This window comes from Vulpes vulpes, chromosome 13, assembly GCF_048418805.1.
Source record: "Vulpes vulpes isolate BD-2025 chromosome 13, VulVul3, whole genome shotgun sequence".
Classification (NCBI taxonomy): Eukaryota; Metazoa; Chordata; class Mammalia; order Carnivora; family Canidae; genus Vulpes; species Vulpes vulpes.
Window position 1 is genome coordinate 133,512,066 of NC_132792.1, and position 19,198 is coordinate 133,531,263.

Here is a 19,198-nt window from a genome sequence, read left to right on the forward strand (position 1 = left end):
TGATAAGCTGTACTCTTGGGACTCTTGGCAAGTGTTCATAATCTTCTTGGGGTAGTATAAAAGAACATTCTGAAAGAGCTTAACTTAATTCCAGAGCAGTGCTGTCCAGTAGAACTTTCCGAAGGGATGGAATAATTTATAATCTGTGCTGTCCAATACAGTAGCCACCAGCCACATGTATCTATTGAGTAGCTTAAATGTGGCCCACAAAACAAAAGAAAAGAAATGAAAGTTAAATTAAATTTTAATTAAAATTTTTATTTAAATAGCCACATTTGGCTACCAGTAACTGTACTGAACAGCAGAGTTCTAGAGTATGGTGAGTCCAGCTGACTGCTGTGAGTTCTTCATTGGTAACAGCTTGGTGGTGACCTACAGTAGTGGCTACTAGAAGAGGAAAAGGAGATAACTTTGTTAGCTGCTGCTAAGCAAACCCCAAGGCTTAGGAATATGCAGTCAACTCTTGAATTGCTCTATCACCAAAGGATCATAAAGGGCGGGCTCTTTCCTTATACTGCCTTAAGTCTGTATGTTGCCATTTTGCTGGTTTTTTTCTCTATCATGGTTACTATTAAAGTTTCATTGATTTCCAAGTCTCTTCTACAAACTAAACATAGTATGGAAGGTGAGGCACACCCTAATGTCTGCTGTGGAATCTGCATCTCTGAGGGACTCCATTTCCTTGATTTATTTGAGCCCTCTATGAGTTGGTGTAGAGTCAACATTTAGATTTCCCTTTTTTCTTTCTCACGTCTCTTTCACTTTTCAGCCCACTGCAGTCTTGTTTCTGCCACATTACTGTACTGAGACTGCTTTTGGTTGAGACAAAACAGCTGATCCAATGGGCAATTCTGAGTCTTCCATTTTATACCATAACCATGTCTTGTTGAGCGCTGCCCTTTACTTGAGCAGCACTGCTCAACTATCTCCTGGCTTTCCTCTTTTTCTTCTAGCCTCTCCTCAGTTTTATTTGGAGCTCTTCATCCTCCAATCATGGCTTAAAAACTGTTGTTGTTGTTTTTTCTTTAATCACGATTCTTTCATAGATCCTCTTTTCTCACTTACTGCACTGTCCCTGACCAATACAACTCCCATTGTAATGGTTGCAGTTACCCCCTTTATCTAATTATTCTAAACCTAGACATCCATTCCAGAACTTTTTCCTAGACTGTGTACCATATTCTACTACATACTAGGCATCTCTACTTGTATATCCTGTGGAAACCACAACCAAATATTCCTAAATTAAACTCATCATGTGGTCTTAGAATTTAGTCCTCTCCATTGTTCCCTCTCTCTGTGGATGGAAACTCCCAGTTGTTCACACCAGGAACCTGAGCATCATTCTCTATTCTTTCTTCCCCTCATCTTTGTTTCCCTCCATCTTTACCCAGTCCATTTGATTCTACCTCTATAATATTTTTGGAATTTGTCTATTTCTTCCTGTCATCATTAAGACTACTAAAGTTAGTCTTCCTTTGCCTGGGTTACTATAGCAGTCTCCCTGCCTCTCGGCATGTTCATTCTCATTCCTTTTGGGACTCCCTATTACTTTCAGAATAAAGTCTAAACTCATTAGTATGGTTTTCAAGGTCCCGTGGAGTCTGTCTTCTGCTTACCTCTTCAGGCTATTCTATCATCACTGTTTTTCTCTGGCCCACCCCCTAGCCCCTATCCTCTGGTCAGACTGACCACTTTTGCATCCCCCTCAAGGTACCATTCTCTTTTTTTTATTAAGATTCTATTTATTTATTAATGAGAGACATAGGCAAGGAGAGAAGCTGGCTCCCTCTGGGCAGCATGATGCAGGACTCAATCCCAGGACTCTGGGCAGATGCTCAACCGCTAGCCATCCAGGTGCCCCAATGTACCATACTCTTGCTGCAGCACATGTCTATGGCACACTTCTTTATATTATTTAAATTTCTTATTGCAGATAAGCATTAATAATCTAGTTAAAAATAAACTTGGTATCAAAATATAATTTCATGAATATTTCTTTTTTTAAAAAGATTTGATTTATTTGAGACTGAAAGAGAGAGAGCACAGAGGGAGAAGCAGATTCTCTGCTGAGCAGAAAGCCTGACATGGGGCTGGATCCTAGGAGCCCCTGAGCCAAAGGCAGACACTTAACCAACTGAGTCACCCAGGCACCACATACTTTCATAAATATCTCTTAAGAAACTACTATAAACACTGTGCTGGGTAATTCCAGTGGTAAGAGAGGGAAAGATACCCAGATTAATGCAACACATCATCAGCCATCAAGGAGCAGACATAGTTGGAGGGAGTTAGAGATCTGCCTATAACAAGGTCCTGTTTGTATAATACAGGCACAGAGCAAGAGCTTTGGGAGTTCATGGGAAAGAGAGATAATTGGAGATTTCTAAGAAGGCATAATCCAGAAATGGTACTTGATTGACTCTGAAAGCTGAGCAGGACTCCAGCAGTCAGAAGGAGGGGATCTAGGCTGGCTGTTTCCTATCTTCCCTGCTTCAGAGTCAATACTACCCATTTCAGGGAGGTAATTTTACTAAAACATTGCTTTGATCATGTCATTTGCTGGCTCAGAAACTTTGAATACTTTTTGCTGCCTCTAATATAGTGGCCAAATTCTTCATAATTGGCCTCAACATACAGTTATTGTACTAGATGGCTTTTAAGGTCATTTTACAAACCTGAGTCTATGATTATATAATTTTGCCATAATAGTTTTACTTTCCACAACTTCCCTACATGCCTCATTTTTTCTACCTCCTGGCTTTGCTAATACTACCCTATTCTCTTGGAATGCAGTTGCTTGTCTTCCTTTATTAAAGTTTAACCTCTTTTCAAGTGTTCTGTGAAAATCTCAGATCACATCAGACCAAAATAATCTTTCTTTTCTCTGAACATTCAGACCAATTACTATGTATAGGACTTATTTGAAAATAGACACACACCTCCTTGGCATGCACTTGTTATTTGAATCTCTTATTGTGTGTGCACATGGACAAGGATAGAAACCAATATGTAAAAAAAATTTTTGAGCTAAAAGTTAATACGAATTTTCTTCTTTGAATGAATTCAGTTGTGCTCTTATTTTGACAAAATTTTAAACCTCTTATATACTTTTAAAATCATTAAGTCTCAGAAAATTAAACTAAATAAACCTCATTTAGTTTTATGTGTGTTAGAGCTTTAGCAAAGCCTTCCACAGTGACTTGTGTGTAATAGAAATCTATACAATTAAGAACAAACACACACAGAATAAGAAGATATAAGGTAATTATATCCTACATTTGGAATAAAAGCACCTTGTTTTTTAGCTTTCTGTTATATCCTCACATATTTATTCTCATAGAGCTTATTTTTTCTATGTTGTGTTTTGTGTATATTTCTCACTACCTACACTGGGTAAATTGGAGGCTTCTGATGACAAGGATGATACGTCATTTGTGTTTATATCTTCTACAGAGTGTCTTGCAGATAACTGGTGCCCTAAAATTTTTGACTTATGTCAGGGTAAAGCATTATATATAGGTATGTTTTCAATGTTGTGGATATAACCATCCAAGTACCTATCACCAAGAATATGTCCAAAGGCTCAAGATAACTTGCAGGTCCTTACATGGTTTCTCATGATTACGTTTTAATTTGTATTTGCATTTTTAAATTTAACTTAATTTATTTTCTTAGTTTATTTTTAAAAATTCAAGTATAATTAGCATACAGTGTTAAATTCTTAAAAAAATTCCTTTCAAGTGTATAGTATAATGATTCAACAATTCTATATATTTCTCATTGCTCGTCAAGATAAGTAACCTTAATCCCTTTTATCTATTTCACTCATCCCCCACCAACCTCCCCTCTGGCAACCACCAGTTGGTTCTCTGTATTTAAGAATGTTTTTATTGTCTCTTTTATCTTTGTTCATTTGTTTTGTTTCTTAATTCCACATATGAGTGAAATCACTTAGTACTTGTCTTTCTCTGATTTATTTCAGTTAGTATAATAACTTTCGAGGTCCATCTGTGTTGTTGCAGATGACAAGATTTCATTCTTTTTAAAGGCTGAGTAATAATCCATAGTGTGTGTGTGTGTGTGTGTGTGTGTGTACGTATACTAAATCTTTAGCCATACATCTATAGATGGACACATGGGTTGCTTGCATATCTTGGCTATTGTAAATAATTCTGAAATAAACATAAAAGTGCATATATCCTTTAAATTGTTTTCATTTTTGTTGGGTAATTTCATGGGATTACTGGATCATATGGTAATTCTATTTTAAATTTTTTGAGGGACTTCCATACTGTTTTCCTCAGCGGCTGCACCAGGTTACATTCCCACCAGCAGTGCATGAGGTTTCCTTTTTCTTTTCATCTTTGCCAACACTTGTTATTTCTTCTGTTTTTTATTTTATCCATTCTGACAGGTGTGGGTGATATCATATTGTGGTTTTGATTAGCATTTCCCTGATGATTAGTTATTTTGAAAATCTTTTTATGTGTCCTTTGGCTATCTCTATATCTTCTTTGGAAAAATGTCTAATCAGGTCTTCTGCCCTTTTAAAAATTGGATTATTTGGTTTTTGGGTGTTGAGTTGTATAAGTTCCGTTATATATTTTGTATATGTACCTATAATTGAATATATCATTTACAATATGTCCTCCTATTCAGTAGTTTTTCTTTTCATTTGTTGATGATTTCCTTTGCTGTGCAAAAGCTTTTCATTTTGGCATAGTCCCAATAGTTTAATTTTGCCTTTGTGTCCCTTGCCAAAGGAGACATATCTAGAAAATATGTTTCTATGGTAGATGTCAAAGAAATTAGCACCTATGTTTTTTTCTAGGAATTTTATGGTTTCAGGTCTCACAGTTAGGTATTTAATCCATTTTGAGTTTATTTTTGTGTATGATGTAAGAAAGTGATCCAGTTTCATTCTTTTGCCTGCAGCTGTCTAGTTTTCCCAACGCTATTTGTCAAAGAAACTATCTTTTTCCCATTGTAAATTCCTGTCTCCTTTGTTATAGATCAGGTAACCATAAAAACATAGGTTTATTTCTGGCCTCTCTTTTCTGTTCCACTGATATATGTATCTATTTTTGTGCCTGTCCCATACTGTTTTGATGATTACACCTTTGTAGTGTATCTTAAAACCTAGGATTGTGACACTTCCATCTTTCTTTTTCTTTCTCAAGATTGCTTTGGCTATTTGGAGTCTTTTGTTATTTCATACAAGTGTTAGTAATATTTGTTCTAGTTATATGAAAAATATTGTTGATATTTTGATAGGGATTGCATGAAATGTGTAGATTACTTTGGGTAGTATGGACATTTAAACAATATTGGTTCTTCTGATCCATGAGCATCACTGTAGTTAAGTTTATTCCTATTTTTGAGAGCAGGGGGTAAGGGCAGATGGAGAGAAAGAATCATACACAGGCTCCATGCCCAGCACAGAGCCTGATGCAGGCCTCCATCCCATGACCCTGAACTTATGACCTGAACTGAAATCAAGGGTCAGATGCTTAACCAACTTGAGCCATCTAGGCACCTCCAGTATTTTATTCTTTTTGGTTCAATTGTAAATGATGTAAATTGTAAATGTTTTCTTAATTTCTCTTTTTTGCCATTTCATTATTAGTGTATAGAAACACAACAGATTTTCACATATTAACTTTTTATCCCAAGTCTATTGAATTTGTGTATTAGTTCTAGTAGTTTTTTTGTGGATTCTTTAAGGTTTTCTATATATAGTATCATGTCATCTGCCAATAATGACAGCTTTACTTCCTCCTAACCAATCTGGATGGCTTTTACTTCCTTTTCTTGTCTGATTGCTGTGGTTCAAACTTCCAGTACTATGTTGAACAAAAGTGATGAGAGTGGACATCCTGATCTTGTTCCTGCTTTTAGAGGAGGAGCTCTTGGTTTTTCACCATTGACTATAATGTTAGCTGTGTGTTTTTCATATAAGGACTTTATTACGTTGAGGTATATTCCCTCTAAACCTACCTTGTTGAGAGGTTTTTATTATGAATGGATGTTGTAGTTTGTCAGATGCTTTTTCTGCATCTAGTGAGGTGATTATATGGTTTATCTCTTTTCTCTTGTCAATGTGATGTACCACGTTGATTGATTTGTGAATACTGAACTACCTTTGCATCCCTGAAATAGATAAATCCTGCTTCATCATGGTGAATGATTTTTTTAATGTATTGATGGATTTGATTTGCTAATATTTTGTTGAGGATTTCTGCATCTATGTTCATCAGAAATATTGGCCTGTAGTATTCTTTTTTGTAGTGTTTTTATCTGGTTTTAGTATCAGGATAATGCTGGCCTCAGAATAAATTTGGATGCTTTCCTTCCTCCTCTATTATTTGGAATATTACGAGAAGAATAGGTATTAACTCTACTTTAAATGTTTGGTAGAATTCACCTGTGAAGCCATCTGGTCTTGGACTTTTGTTTTTTGGGAGGAGGGGGTTTTGTTTTTGTTTTTGTTTTGTTTTGTTTTAATTACTGATTTGATTTCACTGCTGGTAATGAGTCTGTTCAAATTTTGTTTCTTTCTAATTCAATTTTGGAAGGTTGTACAGATTGTTGGCATTTAGTTTTACATAATATTCTCTTAGAATCTTTTCTATTTCTGTGGTGTGGGCTATTATTTTTCATTTCTGATTTTATTTATTTGAGATCTCTCCCTTTTCCTAATGAGTCTAACTAAAGGTTTATCAATTTTGTTGATTTTTTCAAGGAACCAACTTTTGGCTTCATTAATCTGTTTTATTGTTCTTTTAGTCTCGATTTCATTTTTTTCTGCTCTAGTTTTTTATTATTTTCTTCCGTCTACGGGCATTAGGCTCTGTTTTCCTTTTTATAGCTCCTATAGGTATAAAGTTAAGTTGCTTATTTGAAATTTTTTTTGCTTCTTGAGGTAAGCCTGCTTTGCTATAATCTTCCCTCTTTGAACAGCTTATGTTGCATCCCCAATATTTCGGACCACTGTGTTTTCATTTTCGTTTCTCTCCATGTATTTTTTAATTTCCTCTTTGATTTCTTGGTTGACACATTCATTGTTTAGTAGCATGTTATTTAGCCTCCATCTATTTCTGTTATTCTGTTATTTCTTTTCAGCACTTTTTTTTGGGGGGTGTGATTGACTTCTAGCTTCATATGATTGTGGTCAGAAAAGATCCATGATATGATTTCAATATTTTTTAATTTGTTGAACCTTGTTTTGTGGCCTAGTATGTGATCTATTCTGGAGAATGTGTCATGTAGACTTGAATGTATTCCAGTGTTTTTGGAAAGAATGTTCAAATTTATCTGTTAGATCCATTTATTTTTTTTTAAATATTTTATTTATTCATGAGAGACACAGAAAGAGAGAGAGGCAAAGACACAGAGGGAGAAGCAGGTTCCATGCAGGGAGCCTGATGTGGGACTTGACCCTGGGACTCCAGGATCACGCCCTAGGCCAAAGGCAGGTGCTAAACTGCTGAGCCACCCAGGGATCCCTAGATCCATTTAGTTTAATGTGTCACTCAAAGATTCTGTTTCTTTGTTAATATTCTGCCTGGAGCATCTATCCACTGATGTGAGTGGGGTGTTCAAGTTCCCTAGTATTGTATTACTGTCAGTTTCTTCCTTTATGTCTGTTAATAGTTGCTTTATGTATTTAGTTCTTATGTTGGGTCTACAAATATTTACAACTGTTATATCCTCTTGTTGGATTTTTGCCTTTATCATTATGTAGTGTCCTTCTTTGTCTCTTATTCACAGTCTTTATTTTAAAGTATATTTTGTCTGATAAAAATACTGCTATCCCATCTTTCTTTTTGCTTCCATTTACATGGTATATGCTTTTTCCATCTCTTCACTTTCAATTTACTTGTGTCTTTAGGTCTGAAATAAGTTTCTTATAGGTAGCCCATAGATGGGTCTTGCTTTTTTTTTTTTTTAATCCATCGGTCACACAATGTCTTTTGATTGGAGCATTTAGTCCTTTACATTCAAAGTAATTATTGATTAGTACTTACTAATTGCCATTTTGTTACCTGTTTTCTGGTTGTTTTTGTAGTTCTCTGTTCCTTACTTCTTTTGCTCTCTTCCCTTGTGGTTTGATGGCTTTCTTTAGTGATATGCTTAGATTGATTTCTCTTTATTTTTTGCATATGTATTATAGGTTTCTAATTTGCATCTGCCCTTACACTCATATATAACATCTTATGCATATAGCAGTCTATATTAAGTTGATGGTCACTTAAGTTTGAACTCATTCTAAAAGCACTAGTTTTCCTCCCCCTCCCATGTTTTATGTATATGATGTCATACTTTATCTCCTCTTATTTCATGAATCTCTTCACTGATTTTTTATAGATCTGATTTTACTGCCTTTGTGCTTTAACCTCCAACCTTGTTTTATGAGTGATTAATCTAATACATTTATTATGTTTATATTTAACTGTGAAATTCTTTTCCTTTCACAATTTTATTACTCCTGAGTATGGCCTTTTCTTTCCATTCAAGGGATCCCCTTTAATGTTTCTTGTAAGTCTGGTTTATTTGTGATGAACTCCTTTAACTTTTGTTGTCTGGGAAATTCTTTATCTCTCCTTCTATTCTGAATGATAGCCATACTGAGTAAAGTATGTTTGGTTGTAGGTTTTTTTTCTTTTCATTACTTTGAATATATCATGCCACTCTCTTCTGGCTTGCAAAGTTTCTGCTGAAAGAAATCAGCTGAGCCTTAGGGGTTTCCCTTGTATGTAAATGTTTTCTTGGGGCAGCCTGGGTAGCTCAGTGGTTTAGTGCCGCCTTCAGCCCAGGGCCTGATCCTGGAGACCCAGGATCGAGTCCCGTGTTGGGCTCTCTGCATGGAGCCTGCTTCTCCCTCTGCCTGTGTCTCTGCCTCTCTCTTTCTCTATGTCTCTCATGAATGAATAAGTAAAATCTTTAAAAAAAATAAATGTTTTCTTTTCTCTTGCTGCTTTTAAACTTCTCTCTTTATCACTATTTTTTGCCATTTTAATTATTATGTGTATTGAGGTGGACCTTCTTGGGTTGATTTTTATTGGAGGCTCTCTGTGCCTCCTGCAATCAGATACCCATTTCCCTTCATAGATTAGGGAAGTTTAGAGCTATTAATTTTTATTTTTTTTTTTTATTTTTATTTTTTTAAACATTTTTTTTAAAATTTTTATTTATTTATGATAGTCACAGAGAGAGAGAGAGAGGCAGAGACGTAGGCAGAGGGAGAAGCAGGCTCCATGCACCGGGAGCCCGATGTGGGATTCGATCCCGGGTCTCCAGGATCGCGCCCTGGGCCAAAGGCAGGCGTCAAACCGCTGCGCCACCCAGGGATCCCTAGAGCTATTAATTTTTAAAATAAATTTTCTCCTTCCTTTCTCTTTTCTCTTTCTGGGATCCCAAAATGCAAATGTTATTATGCTTGATGAGTTCCCTTAACCTATTCTCATTTTTTGTTATTCTTTTTTTTTTTCTGTTCATTTTAGTTTCTTTCCAGTACTCTGTCTTCCAGCTCGCTGATCCATTCTTCTGCCTCCTCAACTGTACTTTTGATTCCTTTAGTGTATTTTTTATTTCATTTATTGAGTTCTTCATCTGATTGTTTTTTTTTTTATATCTTCTATCTTTTTGTTGAAGGTCTCACTAGATCCTCCATTTTTTTTCTCAAGTCCAGTAGGTGTAATTACCTTGATTTTTTTTTTTAATCAGGCATATTCTTGTCTTTGTTTCATTTAGCTCTGTTCCTGGTGATTTTGTCCTGTTCTTTCATTTGTGACATATTCCTCTGTCTCCTCATTTTGTCTGTGTTTCTATGTATTAGGAAAAGCAGTTATGTCTCCTGGATCTTGAAAGTAGTAGTTTTATGAGGTAGAAGCCTGTGGTGCCCTGTAGTACAACATCTTCTGTTCAGCAGAACCAGGCACTCCAGAGGTGTCTCCTGTGTGGGTTTCATGTGCCCTAATATTGTGGCAGCATTCTTTGCCTTCAGTCCAGTCAACTGCAATGGCTCACTTTACCTGTTGTGGGCAAAATTTGGTCCCTGTGCTGTTAAGGGGCCAGCCAGGGGTGCCTGTGGGCTGTAGTTGGGTGATGGGGCAGTCAGACCAGAGGCCTGCCCTCTCAGCCTGTTTGTCAGGATTGCAAAGTGACCCCAAACTGCAGGGCTTTCTCTCTGTGCTGCCACCCTGGAGGTTTTTATTGGTGGGTGGGGCTGGCAGTTAGACAGATACCTTCCCCCATACCATTGGGGCTGCAAATGTACTGATCAGCAGGGCACTCTCTCTACACTGTCAGTTGTAAGGCCAGGCTGCTAGGGCTGCAGTGGAATTGGAGTGTGGTTATCTTCCTCTCTCACCAGGACAGGAGTCACTTTGGAGTGGTGCCAGTCCCTGTTGGGGCTGCTTGCAGGATGAGATGCAGTAGGAGCCACTTTAGGAGGACTCCTACAGAGTGGAGTGGGTTAGATGGGGTGAATTCACAAGAGAATGCAGGGGTGGGGTGCACAGTGTCAGCAAGGTAGGTGGAGGGTATTGAAGCTGGTTTCCAAGATGTCTGATCAAGATGTCAAGATCTAGGCTTCGGGTAGGGGTAGGCAGGTAGGAAGAAATGGCATTTTATAGCTCTTTTGTTCTTGGAGAACTCTCCTAAAGATCTCTGCCCCTCTAGCATGCATTCTGAAATTAGTAAATAAATCTCCTTCCCATAACCTTGTGCCTTTTCAAACTGCTGCTTCTATGCTGTATCTAGGTGGGATTGTTTATTGTACTGTCTCATTAGGGGCAGGGATTCAGATTCTTATCTCTCTCCATAGCTCCCAGAGTTGAGTCTGCCAATTTTTTAAGTTCCAGAGTTAAGTCTCACTGGTTCTAAAATAAAAAAAAAATAATAAAAAAAAAAAACTCACAAAGTTAAGTTCCAAGGGTTTGCAAAGCCAGCTGTTATGGGGATTTATATTCCTTCTGTAGATCCCCTGTGCCTGGGATCCTTGGTATAAGGTCTTCTCTGTGCTTATGGAGTCCTTCACATTTTTGCTTAGTCTTACCAGGAGTCTGGCTCCCATGGCATCTTTGCCCCCTACATTTTTTGATATGACATCCTCTCTCTGATGAACTGTGGAAAGTCTATTCTGCCATTCTTTGGGTCATTCTCTGCTGTGGTTGCACTGATGTGGCTGTTATCCAGGTGTGTTCCTTGGACCAAATGAACTTGGGATCCTCCTACTCTGCTGTTTTCCCAGGAGTCCTCCCATTTTTAAATAAATATTTTAAAATGTTTTTAGTTCAATCATCACAGCATACATAAAAATTATGATAAAGAATGTTTTATAACTAGACAGTTTATTTTTTATTGTGCTGCTTATGTAGTAACTTCAAGTACTAAATACATCTTTAATAAGTATCTTTGTCTTTATGGGGCCAGTTGCTGTGAAAAGATTATTCTTTAGGTCAAAAGTAAAGTTAATTTAGGATTTGGGCTTTTTAAAAAAGATTTATTGATGATTTATTTGAGAGAGAGAGAGAGAGAACATAAGCAGGAGGGGCAGAGGGAGTGGGAGAGAGAGAATCTGAAGCAAACTCTGTGATAAGCATCGAGCCCAACACAGGGCTTGATCTCACAACCCTGAAATCATGACCTGAGCTGAAACCAAGAGTCAGATGCTCAACCAACTGTGCCACCCAGGCTCCCCATTTTTTTAACACTAATACTGGATATTGGCTTATAAAATATATCTCTTTTTACTACTACATTTTCTTAGAATATAGTAGATCCTAAGTATGATTATTTAGTACATAAATGTTCTGTCAGTGGAAAATCTCTTTATCTACTGTGTAGGTCATAAGCTTCTGAGAATAACTTTGCATCTCAAGTAATCTTGGATCTAAGGGGAACCTAAGAAATTAGTCTAATCCCTCACCCCTTGTCTCTGTCTGCACACATACACTCACTTTTAGATATGACACTGTGGTCTGTATGGCCATATTCTTTGCACAGAGAATTATCAACAGTCTCTAACTTTTGCTTTATGTTCTATTTTTCTCCTATGTGATTTTAAGGGGAATCTACACATAATTCAAGGGTCCCCTATAGTTTGCCTGCTTTAAACACCTGTGGGTCTATTATAGTTTGAAATTATCACCACTAGTAAGTGATTTACTTAAAAACATTTCCTCTTAAGAAAACCCTGAACAATTATGGTACTTGGAAATGTTGACCATAGTTGTGAAGGTGGCATGGTCACACTACAGTAGTAGCTGGTCCCAACTATTCCCTGAAGGGGTGGATCCTTCAGGCCCCAGAGGAAAAAAGCATGGCCAAGATCTGAAGCCTCAGAAGAGAAATACTTTAGATGCACTCCATGCTTCGAGGCATGGTGGGCAGCGAGAGGGCACTGGGCACATCGACCCCTGGCCACAGCCTGACACAAACTTTATCGTATTTACTACCTCACCACAAAAACCCGAATAATGTAGATTTGGATTATGTAGAGAAATGGTTGGAGAGAGATGAATTTCATAGTGACTAAGAGAAGCAAGCATTTAACTAAAAACTAGGAAAATAACAAACAGGAAAGAAGGTCAGACCCTGAAATTAGCAAATTGAAAAACAAAACAAAAAATACACATAAAATGTCTTTAGTAATCAAATACTGTGTGCCCTTTTACCACTCATGCCTTCCCCCAACCTCATTTGAATGTAGTATATGTTTCTTCCTGAGAGTGAAGAGAAGCAGCTTAAATCATCACAGTAGATTATAGGAGATTACTATTTTGAACAGCTGTTCTAAATGTGTGATTTGTGATCTGCTACTGAACCACAATATCCCATCACTTTAAATGGCTGATTAATGACTTTAATCTACATTTTCTCTATTTTAAACTATTTCATCACTAAAACAGCTTCTAAAAACTATTAAACAACTAATGAGAGGGTCTGCTTTTCAGAATTACCACAATGACTTGTGATTTCTTGTATCAGTAAGTGTTTACTCAAAGCCTTCATTCTTTTGAGAGATAGAATAACATAGCACATAAATATCTGGGCTCTGGAGTTAAATTTTTGGGGTCATATCTAGCTCTTAATCCCTCTATGTTCATGTTGTAATGATACCAATCTCATTGGACTTCTTATTCAACAGATGCTTGTTGAAGCCAATTGGGTGCCACATAGTTTCTAGGCACTGGGGGCATGGAACAGACAAAACCCCTTGCTCACAAGAGCTTATGTTGTAATGGAAGAAGACAGAAAATAATACACACAAAAATCAGTAAACTATATAGTATATTTGAAGGCATAAAGTGCTATGGAGAAAAATAGAACAGTATAAAGAGGATGAGAGTACTGGAAGGGAGGGATGCAATTTTGAATAGGGTCATCATGGTAGGTCTCACTGAAAAGATAAATTTGAAAAAAGACTTCAAAGAGATGATGCTGAGAGCCATGCTGATGTATGGAGGATGCATATTCTAGACAAAGGGAATAGGTAGCATAAAGGTTTTGAGGTGGGAGCATGCTTGGCAGGTCCGAAAAAAAGAAAGGAGTCTGTGTGGCTGGACCTCTCCCATGAACAAGTTGGGGAGAGTAGATGATTTAAAGAGGTAGAGGGTGAGAAGTCAGTTGAGTAGGGCCTATGGACCATGGTAAGGACTTTCACCCTGGGTAGAATAGTATTGCATAATAGTATAGAATGTTTTGAGCAGAAGAATGGCAGAAAGTTCCCTTTTTTAAAAAAAGGATCACTTTGGCCTCTGTGTTAAGGATTGATGTTTGGGGGACAAGTGTGGAAGCAGAGACCAAAATAGGTGATCAAAACAATAAGATAACCATGGCTTGGACTAATGTGGTAACAATTGGGAGTGGTAAAAAGATGTTGAATTTTATTTAATTAAGTAAATTAATTAATTTTTAAAAGATTTTACTTTTAAGTAAAAGTAAAGCCATCATGGGACTTGAATCTATAATCTCAAGATCAAGAGTCGACATGCTCCACCAACTGAGCCAGCCAGGTGCCCCAAAATGTTGAATTTTAAATAAATTTTACTTTATTTTAAACATTTATTTATTTATTTGAGAGATAAAATAGGAGTATTAGTGGGGGAAAGGTAGAGAGAGAATCTCCAGCAGACTTCCCATTGAGCATGGAGCCCAATGTGGAGCTTGATCTAATGATCCCGAGATCATGACCTTAGCTGAAACCAAGAGTTGGACACTTAACCAACCAAGCCACCAGTCACCTGAATTTTGAATACATTTAAAAAAGTAGAGTCAATAGCATTTGGTCATGATTGGATATGGAGTGTGAGAGAAAACAAGGATTTTGGCTTAAGCACTTGGAAATATGGAATTGCCCCTGAGGAGGGGAAAATTGCGGTGGAGCAGGTTTTAGGAAGGAGATCACAAGTTCAGTTTTGGCCTATTACATTTGAGATGCCCATTAGATATCCAAATGGAGAGGGTGAATTGTCCAAAACACTTATGAGTCTGGAGTTAGGGGATATAGGTCCAAGCTGGAGATCACTATGGGAACTGTCAGAATGTTGTGGAATTCAAAGCAGTGAAACTGGGTAATAGCATGAGTTTGGGATCTGGAATCAGACGACTTGATACCACCACTTATTAGCTGAGGAACTTTTGGAAAGCCACTTTGCTTCTCTGTGACTCATTCTCTCCTCCTATAAAATGAGAAGAATAATAGTAACTACTTCATGGAGTTAAAATAAAAATTTAAATCAAAGTCACTAATACCTGTAAAACACTTAGAACATAACATACTCAATGAATGTGAACCGTTCATTTTCACTACAGCTATTCTGTATACCTCCTAGAATACCCCAAGTCCTGCACAGACTCATGTGATTAATGTGGCAATACAACTTTTTATCCTGTGATTTATGTTTATGGTTTGGTGTGGTTAATTGGTACTAATTCCCCTGAGTTGGTCTTGCTTCCAGACTTAAACTGGCCTGGATTTTTTGTATTTGGTCTGCCTGAGTTGTTGATACATTTTGAAAACCTGTATATATTTTAATATGTGTTACTTGTTCCAAAAAAAATCTTATGAGTTTCTTCAGCGATGGTCTCCTTTGCTTTTCTCAGTGCTCAGCAGAGGAGCAGTCAGGTTCACAAGAAAAACACAATTGGAAATCAGGTAGGAATTTTTAGAATAATCAGTGCATGCCTGCCCCAGAGAATTGGAACTCAGTCGCTTGATTATTTTTTAATGCAAAATAATCGTGTGCAAACTTTGCTGAAAATGCAGCTTTTTGTTTTGTTTTTGCTTGTAAGGTTTTTGGAGTGTGTTGCATTTTATTTATTTATTTATTTTTGCTATTTTATGCACTTTATGATTTATTTTAGATAACTTTTCTGCTATTTGCTCTGCTTTTCACAATTGACTCTTTGTGTCCTACTTTGCTTGCTTATGTTACCCCTAAACTTGATTTAACATCAAATCTGTGAGTCAGTTCAAGTTTAAAATACGGTGAGTAGTTGCATGAGCTTCTGGTGCTGCTGACTAGTTCACACATTTGCACAGCTTGGTAACAGTGAAGGGACAGCTCATAAAGATGGCAGTTGTTGGATTGAATCTCTGCCACAAAAAATTCCTGTTGGTTAATGAAGACGTTAATTCCTAAGAAGATCTGATCTTTTAGGTTTTTGTGTTTTGGGCTGACCCGCTGTCTCTAACTAATAGCGCTCTGCAGAGATTGCATTAACTCTGACAGTTTGCTGTTTCTTTTATGTTTTATGTGATAATGAATATTTGTATTGTTATTTCTTTTCAAGTCAAAACAATGATGATTTTACGTTTTTTTTAAATTCAGAGGTACAATTATTGAACAAATTGAAACCTCTGCTCTAGAATTTTTTCCATTGTTTTGAAAGGAGAAGAGGTAATAACAGACTTTATTTTAAAAACTTTTTTCTGAACTAAAGCATATAATTCTTTGCTATTTCAGGGAACCAATCTTCCGCCTTCAAGGCAAATTGTACGAGCTAAGTTCTGTAAGCTTTACTGTTGCTTTTTCATTTAGCTTCCCAAGGGCACAGTTTGTCTTTAACTGATTAACTCAACTAGCGCTTGCTACTAATTTTTTTAAACTTAGGTTGTCTTGTCCGTAACACTGTATCATTGAAATAAAAATCCTCTTAAGAGGGTTCATCCCTTCACTGCTAATAACTTGCTGTGATTGAAAGGTATGAACTAGTTAACTCTAAAATGCTATAATAATAAACCCTTAACATTGTGGGTGCTTTGATATTTCTCTAATTTTAATGGGCCTTAAAATAATTAAAATCATTAATGATCTTCATCTCTGTCTCTTTGTGCTATGTTGTTATGAGGCGTAAGCCTTTCTCTACAACTTGTATGATCATATTTCCAATAAATGTAGTTGGTGCTTCTAAAAGGTGGGTGAATATTAAACATCTGATTTTGTTGTATTTGTTGATAAGCCTACTCAATTATGTGTATTCATTAAAAAATAAAACAAAACCAAAATCACATCGATTGTTATCTTATATGCCTTTAAAGTTGAATCTTTTAAAACCAGATATTCTATCTTCATTTTATGGAAGTGTAGAGATACTATAAAATTACTGGCATAGGCATTAAACAACAACAACATTACGCTCCCATTTGTACCACAGATGAAGCAGCCCTAAAGTCTTTTCTCAGTTGTGCTCAAGTTGAGAATGAGATTGGAGCCTGGGCCAATTATTTGCCCCTGACGTTTTGGAAGAAAGACTTTGGAACTAGACATTACTGGGTTCAAATTCTGCTCTGTCACTTAGTAGCACTGTGACCTGGGACAAACTGAACCTGAGTTTGCTCAGTTGTATGATGAAAAGAATAGAAAACAAGAATAAAAAATATATCTGTAGGATGATTGTGAGAATTAGAAGTAATTTCCATAAAGAGGTTTGCATCTGGGTACTGGATGTGTGCCCTGCAAACAGTATTTCCCTTGCTCTCAGCAGGCAGGTGCTGTTCTTGAAACTTTCGGAAGAAAAATATAAAAATGTAAGAAAATTACAAAAGTTATAAAATGAGAACAATGAAACGTTTGGGGAAATTAGAAGCTTTGGCAAATTATTCTGAAGATTGCAATGCCCAGATTATGGCTTGATGTGTCATGGATTTATACATAAAACTTTCTTCATGATCAGAAGCTCTAGCTCACAGAAGTTTATATTTATTGGAAAAGCAATAGTATAGTGGCATGAATGCATATTTTAAAACCAATCTGAAAGGAAATTCAGAACAGTTTTCGATTATATATTGCTTCCAAATGCTGAAATAATGCTAATTGTGTTTCTGTGACTTTACTTTCATTGAGTACTTCAAAGCCCACACAGTATGGAAGTCTTTAATTCAAGATAATAGAATTGGGTGAGTCTTATAATAGAATATAGATCCCTACCCAAAACACTTGGGGCCAGCTGTGCCATTAATGTCAGAATTTTTTGGATTTTAGAAGAAAAGTATATTTTTTGGATTTTAGAAGAAAAATATATTTTTGGATTTTAGAAGAAAAATATATCACATATATCCTATATTACCCAATATTCATGTGGGGTCAAGAGTCAGCACCCTTTAATTAAACACGTTATGTTTCTTCATTAAAGCAAATGAACAATCATTACACTAAGTGGATTAAATGAGAGATAAACATTTTCATATCAGGTTATATTTTGCTGCTAAATTTTTGTTTTGTTTTGTTTATTTGTTTTACTTTTCTATTTTAAATGTTTTTAGAGAAGGAAAGAGAGAGAGAGAGAGAGGCAGGGGAGGGGCAGATCAGAGGGAGAAAGAGAATCTTAAGCAAGCTCCAGGCCCAGTGCAGAGCACAACACAGGGCTTGATCTCACCATTCTGAGATCATGACCTGAGCTGAAATCAGGAGTTGCTGCTTACCTGATTGAGCCACCTAGGTGCCCCTATTTGTTTTAAACAAAAACCTTTTGGACACCTGGGTGGCTCGGTGGTTGAATGTCTGCCTTCAGCTCAGGTTGTGATCCAGGCGTCCTGGGATCGAGTCCTGCATCAGGCTCCCTGCAGGGAGCCTGCTTCTCACTCTACCTATGTCTCTGCCTGTCTCTATGTGTCTCTTATGAATAAATAAATAAAATCTTAAAAAAAAATTAAAAAACCCCCCAAACCTTTTACTTTGCAATTAAGGGGTTATGAACCTAAATATCTTATATTCCAGGATCAAGTTCTGTAATTACATGCAGTACAGTATATTTTAGAAAATCTTTTATTACTTTTTGCTACTTAGCAGAAACGAACCATACCTATTTGAAATCATTTTCTTTATGAATCTGAATGTCTGAGGTTGATTTGAATTTGTATAAAAAGTTTTTGCCGATTAAGAAGCTCAAAGCCAGGGACCCTTGGAGCCCAGACTGTTAACTGATGCTGCTTTTTATGGTTGGTGGGGCTGAAATACCCTCTGCTATGATGGTTCATCCATTGTGATATTCCCTTTGGGCTCCTGGTTATAAAAGATCCTGCTGTACGAGTCTGCTCTGAAATATTTTAGAAGGATTTAAGGAAAACAAAACCCCTCTTTAAAGACTATCTTGTTCATTTATGGCTGCCCAGAAATTTGTTGGCTTGAAATTTCCACAAGTTGATGTCAACATTTGTACAAAAAAATGTGAGCACACGATTAGCTTACAGTTACACTTCCCGATAATTTAAATGCAACCTTCATTCATCCCTTCACTCATCAAATAAGTATTCAAAACCTGGGATCCCTGGGTGGCGCAGTGGTTTGGCGCCTGCCTTTGGCCCAGGGCGCGATCCTGGAGACCCGGGATCGAATCCCACGTCGGGCTCCCAGTGCATGGAGCCTGCTTCTCTCTCTGCCTGTGTCTCTGCCTCTCTCTCTCTTTCTCTCTCTCTGTGACTATCATAAATAAATATAAATTTTAAAAAAAATATTTAAAAAAAAGTATTCAAAACCTAAGAGCATAAAAAATGTGGTAGATGTTTAGAACTGGAAGATGAATAATTCATGGGTCCTATCCTCAGGGACCTCACAGCCCATGGGGGATGATGGTAAGTAAACAAACTGAAGTCTACCTCTTTTTTTTTCAAGGCAACTTCCTTCTGGTCCTTCAGGTCACATTGAAATGTCACTTCGGGAATATACTGGCCCTGACCATTAGATCT

The 19,198-nt window shown here is 36.9% G+C and overlaps 1 protein-coding gene across 17 annotated transcripts in view; it reads left to right on the plus strand.

Annotated features, from left to right (window-relative positions):
* DNM3 (dynamin 3) overlaps positions 1–19,198 on the plus strand; it is a 563,024-nt gene that overhangs the window by 246,706 nt on the left and 297,120 nt on the right. For 10 of the 17 annotated variants that reach the window (XM_072733034.1, XM_072733032.1, XM_072733026.1 and 7 more), the window contains 2 exons: positions 15,115–15,166; positions 15,978–16,007. In XM_072733034.1, the coding sequence (XP_072589135.1) occupies positions 15,115–15,166; positions 15,978–16,007 (82 nt within the window). The remainder of the gene's footprint in view (positions 1–15,114; positions 15,167–15,977; positions 16,008–19,198) is intronic. The other 7 variants (XM_072733029.1, XM_072733035.1, XM_072733024.1 and 4 more) reach the window with 1 other exon arrangement.